This window comes from Lynx rufus, unplaced genomic scaffold (genome assembly GCF_022079265.1).
Source record: "Lynx rufus isolate CCGP_SWC_20201006 ecotype Redwood Valley unplaced genomic scaffold, mLynRuf1.p SCAF_15, whole genome shotgun sequence".
Lineage (NCBI taxonomy): Eukaryota > Metazoa > Chordata > Mammalia > Carnivora > Felidae > Lynx > Lynx rufus.
The window spans coordinates 10,049,137-10,071,730 of NW_025814829.1; the positions used below are offsets into that span (position 1 = coordinate 10,049,137).

The 22,594-nt window shown below is 37.8% G+C and overlaps 1 protein-coding gene across 1 annotated transcript in view; it reads left to right on the plus strand.

Moving 5' to 3' along the window:
• USH2A (usherin) overlaps positions 1-22,594 on the plus strand; it is a 754,837-nt gene that overhangs the window by 291,664 nt on the left and 440,579 nt on the right. Inside the window, exons 21-25 of the mRNA XM_047077230.1 lie at positions 2,889-3,019; positions 11,071-11,197; positions 13,545-13,646; positions 16,044-16,223; positions 17,256-17,386. Coding sequence (XP_046933186.1) covers positions 2,889-3,019; positions 11,071-11,197; positions 13,545-13,646; positions 16,044-16,223; positions 17,256-17,386 — 671 coding nt within the window. The remainder of the gene's footprint in view (positions 1-2,888; positions 3,020-11,070; positions 11,198-13,544; positions 13,647-16,043; positions 16,224-17,255; positions 17,387-22,594) is intronic.

Consider the following 22,594-nt stretch of genomic DNA (forward strand, 5'->3'; position numbering starts at 1 on the left):
TTTCTTTTCTAAATGTGGGGCATTTCCCCTAAAGGTGGTTCTTCTTTCTCTACATTCTGCCTCCAGGAGACATGGATTCTTGACAGGTGTTTGCCAATTTAGTTTTCTAGACTCATCTTCTTTTCTAAGATTTAGTTTCTTGTTTCTAAATGATGGATAGGTTTTAACATAACTAATATAAATGCATTGTACCCCAAACTGAACTTATGTCCTCAACCCCATATTTTCTTCTTTACCTGACCTTTCTATTTGTGTTAATAATGATGCTTTTTCCCTCCAGTGATTGATGAAAAGGATTCACCATGTAGTCCCACATCATCACCTCATATCAACATGTCTTAATGAGTTTCTTCTAAAATATACAGAGTTTTCCTTTCAACCCATTTAGTTACTTGTCAGTTCTTAATTAAAAATTTTATCATCTTATTCCCCCAAAGCATAGTGATATCCTAACTGGTTCTTCTGTGGCTAAATTATCTGTATCTTTCATATATCCCCCCATTAGTTTGGTTGCCTTAATCCTGACTTTGAGCACCGTATTCCCTTTCTGCACCCAACGTTTAATACCTTCCTTTAGTCTATAGGGTAAATTCCAATCTGGAATTTAGCTAAGTAAATTTAGTACGGGAGATGAACTAGTAGCAAGGATTCAAATGAATTTGAACACTGAAGAGTGATTTGTTGGGACCAACAATCTTATTTTGTGGAGTCAGACACTGGGAGAGACCAGGTAGAAGTCTAACAAGGACATAATAATGTCCTAGAAGCTAGGAGGAAGAGAATCAGAATATGAGGCAATGTAATATCAAAATGGGTAGGACAAATATGTTTTAAAGGGCCAAAGCACAAAAAAACCTGGAAGCTGAAGATGCAGAAGCTCAGAAGCCTGGGAAAAATTTGAGTTGCTTCTTGGGAAAGTCTGAAGCCCATATTCCAGGATTGCCTTTGCTGTTAAAGTGTTAAAAAAACTTCACTCTAAAGATACTTATCACACAACCTGCCTTTTCATCTTTGTCTTCTACTCAAGCTTCTCAAGCTAGATAGTCTATGGCAGATAGGCTAAGATGTGGTCTTGCCCGTCTTTCCAGACTCATCTGAACTCCCTCACATCCAACATTCTTTAATACTTTCCATACCTCTAGCCCTTTGAGGTTTCCCCTAAAGTCCTTTCTACTTGCTGAAAACAATTTCAAGAATCATATTTTCTGTAAAACCTGCCTCAATCCTTTTGAATCAAATTATGTCTTATAAATATGTCTATATCACTTATCACACCTCATTACTGGATTTTGTTTTGTCTGTTTTCTTAGCTAGAAGTTAATGTCAGGCACTGGCTTGTTAGTTTTTTTTCTTTTTTACTGTGTAGCAGAGTACTCAGTTAATGTGAATGTTCCATTGATGCATAGTTAAAAAATGATAATACAATACTCACGAAATGACTTCTGCTTCCCTGTCTCCACAATTATGCTAAAACTTCCCCCTTCCCTCTGATGCACCCCGTCTCATTTCTCCTCTTCCAGACTCTCAAAATATTTAATAAGTGCACCTAGCCATCATGGGATGAATGGGGTGGAAAGATGAGTCCGACAGGGCTCCTGCAGCAGGTGCGGTCTGTTGATCCCCAATTAAAACCCCATTTATGGGGGCGCCTGGGTGGCTCAATCGGTTAAGTGTCCGACTTCAGCTCAGGTCACGATCTCGCGGTCCGTGAGTTCGAGCCCCGCGTTGGGCTCTGGGCTGACGGCTCAGAGCCTGGAGCCTGCTTCTGATTCTGTGTCTCCCTCTCTCTCTGCCCCTCCCCCGTTCATGCTCTGCTCTCTCTCTGTCTCAAAAATAAATAAAACGTTAAAAAAAAATTAAAAAAAAAAAACCATCTATGTAAGAAACTTGGTCACCAGCCCAGCCTGAAGGGGGCTTTCTCTCCTTCAAACTTCCATAATTATGGTTGACTGTATTACTACTCAAATCATTTTCACTAATTATTTAATATTGTGATCTCAAGCTGGTATTTGATTCTTACATAAGTTCTTGACCTCTTATTTTATTCTCCTTGTACGATTTGCCTGTTAAGACACATACATTTTTTGTTTTAATTTCCAACTAAACTGGAAACTCTTTGAGAACAAAGACTGCACCTCTTAAACTTCTTTGCCACTTTCAAAACATGAAGTGAAGTGTGTGATACACAGGAAGAGTGCTGTAAGTGAGTGGGATTCCAGATTGAATGGAGTTGGGACCATGTAGGGTAGTGGGAAGACAGTTTATGAGACCATCACAAGCTTCCCCTGCTTCCAGAGCTGGGGAAATTCCTGTGAGACAATAGCACTGTGTGTCAAGGGCAGTGCTCGTAGGTTATCTGAAGGGTGAAGGAGACCCTGAACTTTTAAAGGCTGTAGACCAGTTGGTTACAGGATCCTGTTTCAGAAAATTAGCTCTCTGGGCTGCTTCATAGCAGGTCTTTCCAGTTCTTAGCTTCTATTACTAGATTGATTCTTTAAACATCATAAGCATTTTAAATGAGGTGCCCTGTGGTCCTTTCATTCATGTCAAAAACCCATTTATTTTTATGGCTCTGATAATATTTTCACATTGATACTCTGAGTATCCAGTTTTGGGTTGACAACATGTCTTTATATGTTGATGAGTTTTGCATAAATTTAAAGTACATTATATATTGATTAGTGGGAGTGCAGGCTTGAGTCTCCAAGAACAGGTTGGCATTCATAATAGGTTGTATTTAAAACCAAATGGCTAGGACCAGTCCATTGCTGTGTATAATTCCCTGACTGTACTCACTGCATCATAAATAATAATGAAAGTAAATGTACGTTTATCAGAAAGAATCAACAAAACCCCAGCACTGATTTGCTGATTGCACTTGTCTCCAGGCATTAAGGCCAGTTTTCGAACAAGGGTGCCTGAAGGTTTGATTGTCTTTGCTGCATCACCTGGCAATCAGGAAGAGTATTTTGCACTTCAGTTGAAGAATGGACGTCCTTATTTTCTTTTCGATCCTCAGGTAAATGAGTAATCATAAGACTTGATATTTCTGAGAGCATCCTAGGTGCCAGGTACTGAGGTAAGCGCTTATATTTTCACACTGAATCCTCACCAAAAGCTTGGAGGTAAGTACTATTATTATCCCCACTTTACCAATGGAGAAAATGAAACCTACCATGGTGGTGATGACTTTCCCACAGCTGAAATAGCAGAGCTGACTTTCAAACCACATAGTCTGACTGAGAGTCTACATGCTTAACAACCATATGCTATCTTATCATAAAGGGAAAAGTTTTATGTAAATTTGAAAAGACTGATTATTTTCCTTGTAAGCAAAATTATATCACCCTTTATTCTTCCACTTTCTCTCTTCCTCCTCTCTCCCTCTTTCTCTCTGTCTCCCCCGACTCTTTCTTCCTTCCTTCTTTCCTTCCTTCCTCTCTCCATGCCTCCTTTGTTTGCCAACAAATATTTAAGGGCCTATCAGGTAGTATAATGCTGGGTGTTGCAGACTGCAATAGTTTTAAAGTTAAATGTGACCATGCCCTTATGAAACAGTCTGAGGAGGATACACTGAAAAAACTAATTTAAAGTATTCATGTATATTAAGAAAGAGAAGTAAAAAATGCTAAGCATTATGGGAACATAAAATAAAAGGTCTTTCTTTGCTGAGTTTCAATCTTCTCTGAAAATGTGGTATTTAACTGAGATGCAAAACAATGAGGAAAAGTCGGTCAGAACAAGAGCATATGTCTGTTCAGGAAGATGTGTGTTTGAGGTGGGACAGGACATAGGAGATACTAATGAAAGATCGAGGGAGGCACTGGGAATATAATTTCCAGGCAGAGCAAATAGCAAATCTTAAGTGCCCGAGGTACATAAGAACATGACATTGTATACATTGAGATGAATCCAAGATGGCTGAGGGATGAAACAAAGAGAAAAGTATGAGGTTGAAAAGCTGGGTGGAAACCAAGTCATGTAGGGCCTTGTAAGCAAATGTGAAGATATAAACTTTTCCTAAGGGCAATGGGAAAGCATTGAATAGTTGTCTTCCCTTTAGTTAAACAAATATTGGTAGGAATTTGACATTAGGCGCTGTATTGGGCCTGTGAGTAATTGAGAAATGAGTACAACTTTGTAAAAGATGTTTTACTTTCCGTTTCCTCAGGTTTTCAACTTAAAACTGCTGATCTAACTCATAAATTATGCTTGCCAAATAAATGTTTTACATTACACTGTAAAGCTGGCATGACTTTTCCTCCCTGATCTAAGGCATGGACCAAGAGCTCCGGGGGAGGATCACCTCTTAATACACCCTGAACACCCACACACCTTGGAGAGGAAAGGCAGGGCCTGCTGGACTAGATGTATTTGAGCATCATGCCAGGCTCCTTGCAGGGGCCTCAAGAGGCAGGGTGGGCCCTTGGTGTTTCAGGATGTTGGAAGAGCCATGAGTTGGCAGCTGGAAAAACCAAGGAAGAAAGTTTTCTGCCTGGTGTTTCAATGGGGATCTGATAACTACAGGACCAGTACTTGATAGGTCCTCAGGCGCAAGGACTTCTATGTGTCCTGTAGAATTGCAGTTTCCTAAGGGGTGTCCATAGGTGGGCAGTGAGTGAGCAAAGAAGAAATAGCATCACACATAAGCAGATCCAGCAGCCAGAGAGAACGGGAGAAGAAGCAGCTGTCTCAGAAGGCCAGGCAGATGGCAATTGGGAACGAAAATACAACAACCAGCATGCTGAAGTTGATTCAATTACAGAACTGAAAATATTATTTATCATTTGAGAACTTTAAGTAGATTAATTAGAAAGAAGATACTTCTGAGCCTCAGATTAGCAGGTCAAAATATGTAACAAGATTTAAAAAGATGGAGACTACTAAGAAGAAATTCAAAAGGAGAACAAAAAACACCTGTACGATAAAAAGGATACAAAGGATGAGAGAAAATAATGGAATATAAAGTAAGAGAGGATATCCTTTTAATAAATAATGGATTATAAATTTATTGAAAGGACTGATGAAGTTTTAATCAAGATTAAGCAAAACTATTGCTTCTCTAGGATCTCTATGTGCCAGGCATTACTGTAAGTGTTGACACAATGTGTACACACACACACGCACACACGCACATGCACACACACATTTAAATACCACAACTCTGATGTGGATACTCGTAATCCCACTTTATAAGTAAAAATACAATCTGAGCCACAGTTAAATTAATTTCCTTGGCATCATCCAACTAATCAGTGATGAAGCCAGGACTGAAACCCTGGCAATCCACCTCCAAAGACCATGATTTTTAACTCCAGTATTATACTGCTTTTTAACATGAAAGAATAATGCTTGTTAAATACCCGGAGACTCAGATAAAATACCATCCGTGTGCCATATTGGAAGGAAATATATCAAACCTTTTGGCTTCTAACCAAAAGGAAAGAAAAAAAGTCTGAACTATAAAGAGGAAAAGCAGTGGTGAATATTAAACCTCACAATACTAAGTTCACCTTAAATATTTAATGACAGTGTGACTAGAAATGTGTTTTACACTGCCAAAGAATCTTTGAAATAGAGGAGACACGTGGCAAAGGCAAAGCGGACAAACAAGTACACCTCTAATAGTTGTTTGGTGCTAAAATTACTGAAAGTTGAAGGAGAGGGAAAGATGAGTGATTTAAAAGTTTCTAAAGGTATCAACCTAGTGGAGAAGGCAGTAGGGGAATAGATCGCGTTGGTGTCTTATTTTCATAAAATGGATAGGCAAAAATGTTTGATTTTAAATGCTGTGAAAAAGACATTAATTATTGATAAAATGAAGATGTTCCCAGAACATCCAAATTAACAAGGTTAGAAAAGAGAGACTAAATGCTAGATGGTAAAAATCAACAAAAATCATGAAAAGAAAGGAAAACAGTACGGTAAAATAGAAGAATGTCAATGAGAAAGAAAAATCTGGCTCTGTGTTTCTTTCCTCAACCTATTAATATCCGGGAATATTTGAGAAGATGCCAGATAGAGAAAAACCTTAATTGTATAACCGCTTAGTCATAGAGCTTTTAAAGTATACAAAGTGGGTTCACATTAATTATCTGACTTCATTCTTGAAGTGGCCACTTGAGGTAGGTATTGTTTTCATCCCAGCTTTAGATGAAGTGGTTTAACTAGGGTCACACAATAATTTAGTGATGACGCTGGCACTGGATTTACTTTATTTCATTCAATGCCATTTGGTTACACAACTTTTGTACTCCCGGCACTGTGTTACGCAGTTATGCACTGGAGCACAGTGGGGAGAAATGAATGCAATGCCATTCACTACTTCCAGTTGCTCATCTGGGCCTCTTCTCCCACAGTTGGAGAACAGAGTCTCTGCCCAAGTTGGAGAGGGCAGGGAAGGAACAGTACTCGGAGAGATGTCCTATGGTGGCTTCATGCTGCCTTGCACTTACAGTTGGCCATGTCCTTCACGAATGTCCATCCCTGTGTCTGTGTAATTCTAGATGACCATGCACATCCCAGAGCTACATTCGCAACCAGATACTGGCCTAGGTTGTTCATCGCCGGTATCCAGTGCCATACGCATACATGCGGGCACACACACTTGTACACACACGCACTCCAAACATGTGGGGCAAAGTCTTTGCAGAATTAATCCAAAAATGATTTCACCAGACCTGAAGCATGACTGCCACCTCTTTGGACAGTGTTGTTTCCCTTTGGGAAGAATGTGGTACCTTAACATGCTGCAGAACACGAGGGTAAACGAGTTAACTCCACTCAGCCACAGTATTGTCATTATGATCCTGAGAATGGCTGCCAGAAAACTCTGTCTCATCATTGTCATTGCCTTTTCAGCGATCAGATAGTCCAGTGTAAGAGACAATAGCAGAGTTCAGGGAAGCATTCACAGGACATTGCCAATAATTTCTGTCCCTTTCCCTTCTCCCTCAGATAATTACTTAGAGCACTCATTGCTGTCATTACCTTTCCAGCTGCTCTGCCCTACTCTCTATACTCAAATCCTAACCTGTATAAAAAGTTGGTAGGTGCCAGCCAAGTATTAATCAAATTGGCATGGCCAAAAGTTGGAGGAACAGGGGGATGGAAGGGTTTAATGATGCCTGGCAAGTGATTTTTTTATCTGAAATAATAGTATCTCTCCATAAGGCAAAAGTTGCCTGCATTTTCAGGAAAGTGACAATGAATTTATTAAAAAGAAAATAAGGTATTAGTTGAGCAGGATTACCTTAGGATGTACTCGAGAAAGTGTAATCAGATATATTATACTAAGTGGTCTTGGGACCTGATGTCATCTATGTATGAAACAGTGAGCTCCAGCTAGCAGAGGCTGTATCCTTCCTCACTACTGAGAAATTTATACTCTAATGCAGGTTAAGTAGACATATCTGCTAACTTTTTAATGAAGGCTCTACATATTTTCAGACCAAGAATTGTTGAACCAGAGGAATGGAGAAAATCTTGAATGTTCTTCCATTGTTTGTTCTGTTTTTAGGACAGAATATGGAATACAGCTGTCTGTAGAAAGTTAGAGGTATCCCAGATTTAAAGAAGTTAGGAGTTTTATATGCTTCCCATTGATGTTGAAATTATTTATATTTTGCTAGTTCTCTGTCCTTTGTCTTTATATGAGATAAGATTATCTAATGAACACCTTATTGTACTCATCAGACAAGTAGTTACTTGCTTAATGTATCTTTGGTGTCAGACTGTACAGACCGGTGAGGGCAAAGTCTTTCTGCTTTGTCCTGAAACATATCCCTGCGGCTAAGTCCTTAGAATGCTCAATAAATAAATATCTGTTGACAGTTTGACTGACTGACTGAATAACTATGGGAAAGTATACTTATAATTGAAGAAAATTACCCATTTTCTAGGATACAATTTCCAGCTCTTTAATGATTATTTAACAATTTAGTTCTTATTTGTCTTAATTTCTCAGTTTGTTAGAAACTTTGACTTTAAGTGATGATTATTTTTAAGTTACTTTCCTGAATCCATTCAAAAGAGTTAAATTTGAATTGTGAAAAGAGCCTTTTATAGTAACTTAAAGTCACTGCTGTCTAGCACATCGTTTCAAAACAACTTGAAGTTATTGTGTGTGTTTTTAGAAATATGTTAATAAACTTAAGTCATGAATTCCTTATATAACAGTGTAATCCTACGGAGAGGCTATAGGTGTAAAAACTTATTTGCTTTTCTTTCAAAGATCAAATGCATTCTGTGAATAAATATTTGGGGTAGGAGGAAAGATTCTTCATAATATTTAAAATTGGACATGTGTTCGCGTATTTTGAACCGAACACCTGGAATTATTGTGAAGATTCACAGTAAAGTTCCTCCGATTCTTAATTGCTGTATTTTTTGGCTAAGTCTCTAGCAGCTATTATCTCCCATTCTTTATTTTATTAATTTCTATTTGTATATACCTGATTAAATGATATTTTATTGGCCAATAATGACTTGTGGGAATCATTTAAATGTTTTATGTTCAGTGATGTTAAGAAGAAATTCACATAACATTCTGATTTCACTTAGAAGAAAGCTGCAAACAAGTGTGAATGGCATGTATTTAACATGTCTGATGTTTTCCAAATGGAAAGAATAAACTGCATGCTATGACACTAGGATCGATCGCAGAATTATTCTCTTAACATTGGTCGGGGAGTATAATTTTCAAATGATCACCAAAGAATAATATGCTAAGTTCTTCCAAGTATAAAGCAAATTTGGCATCCCGAAGCTCTATGTTATGTACTCGAATTTGTCTCCAGTGAATGTAATTTCTGATGTAGAGAACTGTTAATGCTTCAAATTGTTGCCAAACATAACATGAAGAACCACTTACTCAGACACCTGATCTTTAGAATGCAGCATCGTTTGTAACAATTTTAACGCTAACTAAGTACACTTTGATGAGACAGCATTTAATAAAATGCTCATTAATTTCATCATTAGCAAGGGTATGCTAAGAAGTAAGCCAGTTTCTTATGTCACGCCCAATTAGCATCCCATGCTAGTAATCCCATTAGTATTGTTGAATTCACTAATGGAAAAACTAATGGGCATGCTACCAGGGCACATTAATTGGGCACGACACCAGTTCTGGTTTTAATTATTAAACTACGATAATGAAATGTGTGTTTGTAAAATATTAAAATGTTGAAATAGGGTTGAAGAAAATAAAAGAGTATGTAGAGGAAAGAGATATAAAGAAAGCCAACCTACAAAAATTCAAGGACTAGAAAATAGATATGCCAAATGGTCATCTTTCTAGCTGATCGAGTTGTCTATAAAAGTTGGGACACTGTCCACATGAGAAACAACCCACTCATACTCATGGGAAATTAAAAGCTGTTTTTTTGTGATATGAATTTCTGTATGTCATACATGTTGTCATGCGCTGTATGAGGCCTGACAGGAGCCAATTAAATATGTAGAATGGACATGTTACATTGCCGAAGCTATTTTAGGGAAATACATACAGAAATGTTTTACTTAAGATCGTATGACTCACATTGCACTTTTTGTGATATAAATCTTCAATTACATCAGATAATTATTACTTTTCTCTTTTGGAAAAACAGTATTCCAAAATTACAGGAGTTTGGCCAAGCACTCCATCCAACTAATTAAAAAAATATTTTGTAATATTTTACCCAGTCTTATTTTGTTTTAAACATTTTTTATTGGATTTGAAGTTAATTATTGCTAAGAAAATTACCTTCATTAAGAAAGAAATTTATTTTCATTTAGAAGGTTTGGAGTAATTTTCTGGTTGTTTTTTTCTTTGATAGTAGTGGTAGTAACTGATGATGGTGACAGAGTTGAAATATCTTCTACCTAGGCTTATTTGCTCATGAACACTAAAAAAAGTAACACTGTACTAAGCATGATATGCCAAAAAGTGTCCACTTGGCTAGGAAGTACTCAGATGGAAGGTTTCTCTTCTACTTCTTTCTGTTTCCTTACCCTTACCTCCTTTCTGCTAATCTCTGTTCTTGATACCTGCCATTTCGTACTCTTAACTTTTTTTTAATGTTTATTATTTTTGAGACAGAGAGTGAGAGAGAGCAAGCAGGGAAGGGGCAGGGAGAGAGGGAGACACAGAATCTGAAACATGCTCCAGGCTCTGAGCTGTTTTCACAGAGCCTGATGAGGGGCTTGAACTCACAGTCTGCTAGGTCATGACCTAAGTTGAAGTCAGACGCTTAACTGACTGAGCCACACAGATGCCCCTATTTATTTTTTTAAGAGAGAGAGAGAGCAGGTGAGGGACAGAGAGAGGGGGGGGCAGAGGATCTGATGTAGGCTCTGTGCTAACAGCCCTAAATGGGGCTCGAATCATGAACCCTGAGATGATGACCTGAGCTGAAGTCGGATGCTTAACTGGCTGAGCCATCCAGGCACCCCTGCCATTTCCTATAGGAACTCATTTTTAACTATGATAGAATGACCTTAGATATAAGTTTCAATGCTAGATTTAAGATTACAAGGCAATGAGTACTAAGTTTAACTGCATTATGCATTTATGTTCAATGTGTTGATAACTGGCTAATTTTTATATGAATCTCATTCCTTCTACTTATTAGCAGTATAGTGAATGTTTTTGCCAGAGAAAAACTTTTTGCCAGATATTTCCCTACCTTTAGCACAATATAGATTCAATGGCGTTTTATTAGTTTTAAGTTCTTTTTTCATATTTCTACCAAAATTCTTAAGAGCTAAACTTTTAGAGTAGAAGATTCATTATCTTTCTAATGAATATAAGTTCTCAAAATGCAAGTGTACTTTTAAGAGATTTTTTATTCCACAGAGAAGATCTTTTCAGATTTGAGTACTGTTTCTAGGAGGACATCACAGAAAATCCAGAATGATGTCAGGCATCAACTTTCACTTTGAGTTCTGTTGAAATATACGCATGCTTGCATCATGGGGATGTCAAAGCTTATAAACTGGTTTTTAGCAAATCTACAAATACATGTGTGTGAGTTTGTAAACATATACATTCATTCACCCACTCATTCACTCATTTGTTTCCTTAAGGGCTCTTCAATGGAAGTTTCTACAACTAATGATGGTGGTAAACAATATAACGATGGCAAATGGCATGAAATAATTGCTATTAGGCATCAGGCTTTCGGCCAAATCACACTTGATGGGCAGTATACAGGTAAGAGCTATATATATGAACGGTTCTATTGATATGCTAACGTTGCCATACTTTTCTGTTGCTTGTATTTCTACATCTCTTTTTTCACGTTTATTTCCTCTCCGTTTTGCCTGAATTGCTGTTGAATTTGCCTTTGGGGTGCTCCCAAAATGATGAAGTCTGGCAACCATTTCCTCCTTTACGCACCGTTTCAGTAAAGCAAAAATAAGAGCAAAGTCATCAGTAGCAATTTTGTCTTTTGCAGTGCTTTACAGTTTGCAAGGGCTTTTACTTATGTTCTCTCATTTTATTTTTGACCTGCGAAAGACAAATAAAGTAAAGCGGTCATTACATACATTTTAGAAGTGATGAAACTGAGGCTCAGAAAAGGTAAATAGCTTTTCCCAATTTGCACAGCTGGTAGGCAGCATTCTTTCAACACTTACTTATCCGGTCTTTGCAATTTTAAGTTTAGTATTCTTTCCATCCTACCCTATCTACCATCCTTAGATAATTATAAAACACTTACAGTACCTGTATAATGATGCAGGCTTTTATTAATCTATTCAGGAAATATGGAATTGTAATGAGCACCTACTGTGTCCCAGGGATTGCTCTAGAAACACTGGCTACAAAGAGCAGAATTTACATTTTAGGCGGAAGAGGGGCAGGAAACAGAATAAATATTGAACAAGTATCAGGTAGTGTATATTCTGAGAATAATAAAGCAAGATAAGAGAGAAAGTGTGTGTGCGCACGCATGCATGTATTGGAGAGGGGAATGTTTTGATTTCATAAAAGACTGTTAGAGAAGTCTTCTTTGGTAAGGTGACATTTGAACAGAGACCTAAAAGAGAGTAGGTGGATAAGCCAGGAAAATATCCAGGAAAAGAATGTTTCAAGCCAACAGAATAGTAGGTGCCAGGGCCCTGAGGTAGGAACATATGTATGGCATGTTAAGGACCAACAAAGAGGTCACTATGAGAGAGAGTGGGTGAAGGGGCTAATAATAGGCTGCAATCAGGGAGGCATTAGGGCTTTTTACATAGGGTTTTCTGGACTTTTACTTGGAAAAAGGGAAGCCATTGGAGAATTTCAAGAAAGGAGTGACATGTTGTGACTTCTTTCTTTAAAAAGAACACTTTGGCTGCTCTTTTGAAATGAATTTGAAAGAGAACAAGGGTGGAAACATGGAGAGCAGTTAACAAACTTCTGTAATAATTATAAAATAATTCAGGCAATAAAAAAATGGTTTCTTGAACCAAAGAAGTAAAATTGTGGATATAATGAGAAATCTGGGTATATTGTAAATGTTAAATTAAAAGGATTAGATTCAAGAGGTGCGTGGGTGGCTCAGTGGGTCAAGCATTTGACTCTTGATCTCAGCTCAAGTCTTGATCTTGAGGTTGTGAGTTCAAGCCCCACATTGGGCTCTGTGCTGAGTATAAAGCCTACTTAAAAAAAAAAAAAAAGGATTTGATTCCAGTAGAGCAGGATTGGCAAGCCCCTTGTGGGCCATATCTTGCTCATCATTATTTTATAAAGTTTTGTTGGAGCACAACTTTACCCATTTGTTTTGTATTGCCTGTGACCACTTAAAGCTGCCTGGTCTACAAAGCCTAAATTATATACTATCTGGCCTTTTACATAACGAGTTTGCTAGTCCCTAATGTAGAACATGACTGCTAAGTTTGGGGTCTGGGCAACTGGAAGAATGTAGCTGCCATAACTAAGGTTGACAGGATCATGGGGGAAGCTGATATAGAGAGAGATGTTCAGTGTTAACATGGTCAGTCTTAGGTATCTATGAGGCATCCAAGTGGAAATATCAGGTAGACTTCTGGGTACAAGTCTGAGTTCAGGGAAGAGTTCCAGACTAAAGATATACATTGGGAATTGTCAGCTGAGGATGGCATGCACTTACCAAGGGACCACATGGAAGTAAGGCTAATTAGAGTGGTTTGGGCTCTGAGTCTGAGGAAACAAAAAAACACCTCTCCTTCAAAGGAAGAATGGAGTTAGAAATCATAACAGATGTGTGCTGTGAAAACAACATAGTTGGGGACCCAGGCCTCCTCTGGTCTTTGGGGCTGGTGGTTCACATAGGTGCCAAGCACTCCAAGTCATCTAGAGGACTTAGTATACCCATGTATGTGGGGAGAGAAAGAGATCTGAGAAGGCAGGAGACCTGGTCCTTCCAGCATCAAGATGTTGGGACAGCGAGGAAGAACCATTGAAGAAAGACAACAAAGAGGAGAACCAAGAAAGAGTGGTATCCAGAAGCTCAGTGAAGGGTTTAATCATTTGTTAAGTGAACAGAACCCAGATTATTCTGGGGAAGTTGAAATTCTCATCTCCTTTTCCATAGGTTCCTCGGCCACACCAAATGGGAGCACTATTATTGGAGGGAACACGGGAGTGTTTGTGGGAGGGCTTCCACAGGGCTATACCGTCCTCAGGAAGGATCCTGGTGAGTTTCCTCTTTAGGATTTATATGTTGTCACCAAAATTTACAACAGGATCAAGTATGAGTACATTATTATAAGGTATGAATAATAGTATTATATTTTATCTCATGCTATTCCTGTATCAAGACAAAAATGTCCCTTAGGTTTCCTTTTTTCTAAAGAAACCATGTATTACTTGCATTTAAATTCTTCGTGCCAGCCCCTGATATATAAAAATAGTTTATTAAAAAGTATATTAAACTTTTGAAGTGAATGATACTAATTTCAGTCAAAAACATGTTATTTTAGGGGCACCTGGGTGGCTCAGTCAGTTAAGCATCCAACTCTTGATTTTGGCTTAGGTCATGATCTCATGGTTCATGAGATCAAGCCCCGCATTGGGCTCTGAGCTGACAGTGCAGAGCCTGCTTAGAATTCTCTCTCTCCCTCTCTCTGTCTCTCCTCCTCCCCTGCACATGCTTACTCTCTCTCCCTCTCTCAAAATAAATAAATAAACTTAAAAAAATAAATGTTGTTTTAGGATTATGTGTCAATATTTTTAGATTTTAATCTGAAGCAACACAGAAATAGGAAACTATGGGCTTGATTTATACTCTAAACAGGGTAAATAAACTTCCCTGAGTATTGAGCATGTGATCAGCTCTAAACCAGACCTTAGATATCCACAGATGAACAAAATGTGGTCTTTGCCACAATAGAGGATACAAATATGTAAATGTATAATGTCAAGCAAATGCCATAAATACTGTAAGACATAAACAAAATAATTCCTGTAGTTTTGGAATGAGAGAACAAAAACAGATTCAAAATGAAACCAATTAAAACTACCATGGACAGAATTAACCTTAGGCAGAAAGAAAAAAAATATCTTTCCAAACGCATTGCTAAGATTTTAGGGTAGTTTTCCCATGTCTGCAATGAAGGGCATATAGGGTATCACCTCAGTCTCTCCTAGGAAGTAAAATGTAACTACATAAATATTACACATGAGCTAGAACCTAAATAAATATAAATTGTTCATGGGTAGGGGTCTTCAAGGAATAACGGTGAAGAAGATCAAAAGGAATAAAATGTTTTCAGTGAAATTTGGAGAGGGATATATTTAAATACCCAAGACTGAATGTAGTTGCGTCCTCAGATATCTCTAGAATAGAGAGGGTTTTTATTGGACTACTTTAGACGGGTAGAGAGAGAAGTCTCTCAAAAACATTCATACACACACACCCACTAGAGAAAAAGAGAGAGAGGGAGAGAGAGGGAGAGAGCGAGCTCTCAATCTTTGCCCCAGTTCTTTGTCCATCCAGCACATGTCCTGGCTATGGTACAAACAGGCACTGGGAAGAGAGCATACCTGACTCCAAGTACCCTTCCTGTAGAGGACATATCTCCATTATAAATAAATAAATAATCTGACCTCGTGCATATAAATTGACCTTGTAGAACTTTGATTGCTGGTGAATACCTTCCCTAGAATCAAGTCATAAACTCAAAAGCTGAGATCAAAGCTTTGTGTTGATCAGTATGGACATCACTGGATGCAGTGTGACCTTAGCTGTGATGCTGCCTCCTCTTCTCTAGGTTTTTCTTGCTCTCTAGTTCTAGTTCTCTCATTTCAATTCATTTCTTTCCCAACTCCTATTACCAGCTATTTGCTCTGTTCATAAACCCTACCTTTGCCTGGTCCGGGGCATTCTAAAATTAAGGTCAATATTATATTCCTAAATATGAAATCAAATTATTGACCTACTTGTGTAATAGACTGGTTCATAATGATGAAAGAACTAAAATACAAACGAGATTAGATTAATAGAAACACTTCCTTCAAATCTTACTTTTAAAACTTGTTGGGGCGCCTGGGTGGCTCAGTCGGTTGAGCATCCGACTTCGACTCAGGTCGTGATCTGGTGGTTCGTGAGTTCAAGCCCCGCGTCGGGCCCTGGTGCTGACAGCTCGGAGCCTGGAGCCTGCTTTAGATTCTGTGTCCCCCTTTCTCACCACGCCACCCCTGCTTGTGCTCTGTCTCTCGCTGTCTTTCAAAAATGAATAAACATAAAAAAAATTTAAAAAAAACCAAAAACTTGTTACAACACTTTTATTTTTAAGACTAGTGGCAGATGAAATCTTCTTGTTAGTTCAAAAGGCAATATTCTGGCTACTCCTATAAAACCACAATTTCTACATAAACATCTATTTCTTTGGAAACGGTGGATCTGACATTATAACTGTTACCACTCAGCATAGGTAATGGTGTGGTGTTTACATGAATCATGAAGAGGTTTGCAGTAAATAGGTAGTGAGAGCTATTGCCTGTTTCTTTTATGTGAATGACACATAAAATTAATTGCTTTGAAAGAATGTTTCCAAAATACATATTTATTGATATCTCTCGACCCCTATAGACATAATCCGTAAAGGTTTTGTGGGCTGTGTCAAGGATATGTATTTTATGAAGAATTATAATCCCTTTGCTATTTGGGAGCCTCTGATTTGGCAGAGTGCTGAAGAGCAAGTCAACGTGTATAACAGCTGGGAGGGATGTCCCACATCACTACAGGAGGGAGCCCAGTTCCTAGGAACAGGTAAGGTTCTGAAAGAGACACCAGCGGTTGCTTAGCAGCTAGTTTCTATCCTTTGCACAATTTAATCCCTCCTGTCCGATTACTTTGACCTCTTATGAACCTAGTGTCACAGAAATAACTAGTTATGCCGTGATACACATAAACATTTCCTCCAAGTCTGAATATGTAATATAAGTTGTAAGACTCATGGACATATATTCGTGTGTCAGATCTCTGTTACCCATGGCAATTCTTGGTTTATTTTTGGTATTATCAAAAATATCTTTTGGTATGTCAGATGTTTTACTTAGAATGCAGTTTTACTTGGAAAGATGTTTTGGAAGTGTTATGTTTACCGGGTGAATCCACAAATATCTATTTATCCCATGGTATAGATGGACCATATTCTCGAGAGCAAAATGTCAGCTATGTAATGGGGTGCGTAGGTTAGTGAGGAGGAGCTGGAGGATGTCACGGCCATCCCTGCCATTGCTCGAGAGGCTGCTGCAGAAGCGAGGAGCAGTGTGCCTGGCGTACCTCCCCAGCCCAGTCTCTGCCTGGCCGTCACCCAGGGTAAGGGGGTGGAAGGGAATATAGTGGCCTGGTGGATAGTACTTCAGATAAAAGCCCACCTCTGCCTCCTATGTTTATAACTAAGCTGGTTACTTATTCAGTTGCTTAAACCACCTTCAGGATAGAAAGATGAATAATATCCCAGTCTGTGCACTTTTCTGTTGCTCTTTTCTCAACACTGTCATCATTCTGAATTTCTCTTAGTCAATGCAATTTCTTATTGTGAATTCTGATATAAAACAATAATAGTCTTAATTATATCCATGATTTAGAGAGTAAATTGCTTCCTCCTAAAGTATATATCAAGTTCATTCTACTACTTCTGTACAAGTACAAGGGGGATTTCTCAACATTGATTTGCATCTTCTTTTGCGAGAGACTTACTCAATGACAGTATTCGTCCTAGTCTTTGTTACACCTTCATATCGCTGGCGCTATTGCTTTATACACACTGATATGTACATATTCTTTTCTTTAAAGGGTTTCTGGAACTTCAATCGCACATGTTTCATGGTGGAATGGATTTTGAGATTTCCTTGAAGTTCAGAACTGACCAACTGAATGGGTTGCTTCTTTTTGTTTACAACAAAGATGGACCTGATTTTCTTGCTGTATGTGTATAAATTTAGTTAAATTTACTTAAAAATATCAGATATAACTTTGAGATAAATAAGGCATGTGTTAATATTTTGCTAAATTGGGGTTTCTCTTGAAATTCATTTTTGTTTTCCTTCCTTAAGTCATTTTTAGTTTTGGAGTCCTGTGAAACATTTTGTGCTCTAAGATCGTGATTTATTTTAAATGACAATTATTACTGTGAAACTTGTAATTTTAGCAAAGCAGAGTAGTTATGAGGAATTATGAAAATCCCACTTAGTTTCCCAACATATGAAAAATATTATGTCCTTTGTCATTTCTTATATAATGGTGTTAAAAACTACATACAATAAATGGTTTATATTACACATTCATACACACAAAGTATAAAAGTACAGTAAACATGAACTTACCACCCAATTAAAATATCACTTTTTACATTTACTTATAGGGTCTCTCCTATCCCATTTTCCTATCCCCCTCTAGAGGTAATATGTAATTAGAATTTTGTGTTTATTATCCCCTTGCATGTAGCTGCAGTTTCAACAAAATGTATGAATGCCTGAAAATTCTTGTTTTTGACATTTATAAGAGTTGCATTATACTCTACCTTGAGGCAATTGTTTTTTGCACTCGACATTATTCCTGAGTCACTCATGTTCTCCATGTAGGTATATATTTTCATGACTGTGTAATTTAGCTCTTCTGTCAATGACATTCTGGTTGTTTCCGTGTTTTTGCTATGGCAAACGGGCTGCTATGAACATTTTCATACATTTTTCTAAGTACAGTCGGCAAGTGTAATTACTTTTATTTGCCTTTAATCAGACAGTCAGATATCATTGTCAAAAATAAGTATGTTATGGGGGCACCTGGGTGGCTCAGTCAGTTAAGCATCTGACTTCGGCTCAAATCATCATCTCACGGTTCGTGAGTTCGAGCCCCGCGTTGGGCTCTGTGCTGACAGCTCAGAGCCTGGAGCCTGCTTCGGATTCTGTGTCTCCCTCTCTCTCTGCCCCTTGCCTGCTCATGCTCTGTCTCTGTCTCTCAAAAATAAATAAACATTAAAAAAAAGTTTTAAAAAATAAGTATGTTATTAAAATGTAAGTTTTTAAAAAGTTATTTTAAAGAACTTACATAGACTCAGGGGAAAATTATGAACACCTTAATCTCATTGCTCATATCTAGGCAAATAAGTAGTAAAACACATGTGTTGCTGATTTTATGATTCTAGGATGTTTTCAGTTCATTGATTTTGTTCATTCCTAGATTATATAATGTCAAATTTGCTGCCCAGGTAAGTGGAAATATATCCCTTCATAGAATTTGTTATAATTTCATCTTATTTAAATTTTTTAAATTTTTTATTTATTTTTATTTTAAAGTTTATTTTTGACAGAGAGAGAGAGAGTGCGAGCATGAGCTAGGGAAAGGCAGAGAGAGAGGGAGACACAGAATCCAAAGCAGGCTTCAGGCTCTGAGGTGTCAGCACAGAGCCTGACTTGGGGCTCAAACCCAGGAACCGTGAGATCATGACGTGGACCAAAGTTGGATGCTTAACCGACTGAGCCACCTAGGCACCCCTGAAATGTAATCTTTCTTAACACAGGAATTTTGTGTGTTCTTTACAGTTCTATCTTCAGTGCCTAACTCTTTTTTTTTTCGTTTTTATTTTTTAATTTTTTAATTTTTTTTAATGTTTATTTTTGAGAAAGAGACAGAGCATAAGTTGAGAAAGGGCAGAAAGAGAGGGAGACACAGAATCTGAAGCAGGCTCTAGGCTCTGAGCTGTCAGCACAGAGCCCGATGAGGGGCTCAAATTCACGAATTGTGAGATCATGAGCTGAGCCGAAGTCAGATGCTTAACCAACTGAGCCACGCATGTGCCCCTTCAGCCTAACTCTTGCAATTATTAAGTATTTGATAAATATTATTGGATGAATGAGTGACTGAACATGTGAATGAATTCATGTTATGGTGACTCTAAGCATTCCTTAAACATCTATCTGTGCATAAATCTTGGAGAGAATGCAGAGGTGTTTATCATTTGGCCTTTCCTCTCAAGGAGCACTTGCCTCTCTTGGAGGCTCACACATCCTGGTATACCCACATCCAGCCCTCCATCTTCCTCCATTCAATGACTTTGGAAATATAATGAATCCCCACCTTATTGAATAATGTTAATTTTAAGCTTTAATGAAATAAATCTTAATCAAAACATTTAGGCCAATATATATTGAGTGTCTGCTCTGTGTTAGGCTTTCTTTTAGCACTTCCAATACAGCTATAAAGGAAGCAGACATTCACAGAACTCACATTCTTCTCCTCTGTATCTGAGAACCTAGGCTTCTCACAGTTTATTCCTCAATAAGATTTTTTCCTGTTATCCTAAGTAGCTTCAACATACATGGCTATCCGGGGAACTTGATTAACTCAGAAAGTTTTTACTGCTAAACTCTTAAATCTCAAAATATAACATTTCTACTCTTTGAGCTCTCGTTCTCTCTTATTGAGTTCACAAAGACATTGAGACCATTGGCTATTAGACCACTTTCTGTTTAACTTACGTGCTCTGTTCCTTAGACACCATAATGCAGTTTTTCAACCATTTTTTCTGACAACACCCGCAACTTGTGTCTTCAATTCCACAACTCTGAGTCAATCAGTTTAGCCCCCTAGCTCTTCAGTTTCAATAGCCAGTTTACTGAACACCACAGGAGAACTAATACAGGTATGAAGACTGGTGACACACTGAGTTTTGAGGGTCCTAATTCTTTCATTCGACACTATTTATTGTTTATAGGATTTGCTCATAGATTAAATGTAGAACATGAAAGAAAAAGAATGTCAGGACTGGAAAACACCACAACCTGAATGTCTTCAGATAGTCTCATTCTTATAATGGAAAGAAACATAATCTCCTCATCTTCCAAATTTTCAACCTACAACTTTTGTTTTTATGAGCCAAGTCTGGGTTTCACTCTCTCCTGACTCAGGAGGACAAATATATAATTACTATGATTCCAACCAAAGTTAATATTTCTACCTTTACTCTAGATTCTGTCCCTTCTCCTGCAAGAGCTTGTGCTACAAATTTTCTCTTTTGTTAAGTTCCAGTGTTCCTTCCACATCGGCTCTTCTCCCTCTATATATAAAATGGTTGAGCCTCATTTATCTTAAGTATTTTTCCTTTTGACTTGGAAAACTCCTCTGTTGTATTTCCCTTCCCTTCAGAGCCTATTGCATTGAAAGTAACTACTCTGGTTATTTCCACTTATTTTTATATCACACCTTAGTCCTCAAATACTGTAAATATGGTTCCTAGCCCTACCACATTCCACTGAAGAATTTTCAAACTTGCCAGTGACCCCTGCATTTTCTAGTCTACGAGATAATTTTTCAGTCTTTATTTACTTGATCTTCCACTGTCATCTTTTTTTTCTTAAAATATTCTTCCCTACTGACTTTCCAAAATACTAGTTGCTCTTGATTTTCATTAAATCCTTGGCTTCTCCAAGAAGATTGTTGTTGACTTATAGAATTACATCTACTCTGCCTTCCCCTTAAAATGTTGGTCTTGCTGAGGACTCTTGCTTTGATACTAACTGGATGATCTCACTTATCCTTTCATAAACCTTGTCTATTTTACTGGCCTATCTTTATGTTCAACTGCCTCAAAAAAAAGTTTCTTCTGAATGTTTTATAGACATTTCAAACTCAGTGTGTTTAAAATTGACCTCATTCCTCACTGACAATGATAATACCAAGTCTTTCTAGTGCTTTCCATATTGTGATGGTGGTAAAACACACCCAAACAAGAAAGAGCATGGATATCTTTGACTTACTCTTCATTCATTTAACACATTCAGCTGTTTGCCATGTCCTGCTGAGACTTAAAAAGCTGAGTTGCTTTTAAAAATACCTCTTTGACTGAGTTGTCACTGTCTTCACCATTGTTATCTTTATTTCAATGGTTCTTGTCATTTTTCTCACCACTGTAGTGATTCTCTAATAGGTTTCTCCAATTCCAGTCTAGCTTTCATTTCCAGTATGAACTTCCTATGACCTAAAGGGTAGACTTTTAGCACAAGATCATGGAAAGAATATAGCCTTTTGGAGGCAAGCAGACAAGAGAAAGATGAGTATTTTTCCATATGACTCAAAATCCTCCAAAACCTTGTTTCTACATATCTGGCAAGACTCTTTCTAACCCATGCCCTCCCCCCCACCCAATCTGTGTATCTTTTGTCTTACCTAATTTAGTCTTTTTGTTTTCTAAACCTAATGAGCTCATACATGTCCTCATGCCATTGAACATGTTAATCTCCCTGTGTTGAAGGATTCTCCGTGAATCTTACATACTTCCAAAAATATTAATTTAAACCTTTTCCAGTTCCCAAGGAACAAAATGTATATCCTTTCTTTGCTGTCATTGTACCCTATTCTTCTCTTGGTTATAGTATTACCCCAGATGTTTCCTGTTGTAAAATGTGATTCTTGGGAACAGGTTCATAGAACATGGTGGGGGACTCAATATTTATTGAATGAATGGATAAATGACTGCTTATCCAATGTACTTCACAAAGATGAATTTACATAGAAAAAGTAATTTTTATCTGGAATTACTGAATTTCATTTGACATGACTGATCTCAAATTTTTTTTTTTAATTTTTTTTTTCAACGTTTATTTATTTTTGGGACAGAGAGAGACAGAGCATGAACGGGGGAGGGGCAGAGAGAGAGGGAGACACAGAATCGGAAACAGGCTCCAGGCTCTGAGCCATCAGCCCAGAGCCTGACGCGGGGCTCGAACTCCCGGACCGCGAGATCGTGACCTGGCTGAAGTCGGACGCTTAACCGACTGCGCCACCCAGGCGCCCCGATCTCAAATTTTTAAGTATCCTATTTTTGCTGATGGGAGTTCTAACAAAATAAAAACATAGTAGATAAAATAATTGTCATGTAACATTTTGAAGGAAAACATATGGAGGCATTTCCTTTACCATGAAAATTTGGGTAAAATGCATTCATATTAGAAAATGGCACCTAATCTAAAAGAATACACATAGAAGCAATTATGTTAGTTAGAGATTTAGAATAATAAAAATGAAATATTGAATAAAAATCCATCTTACAAATTTGAAATTGAGCTCACCAACCAGTTAAAATAAGCTTAATCAGGCTTGACATTTCATTTTCTTATTGTCTTGTCATATTTTTC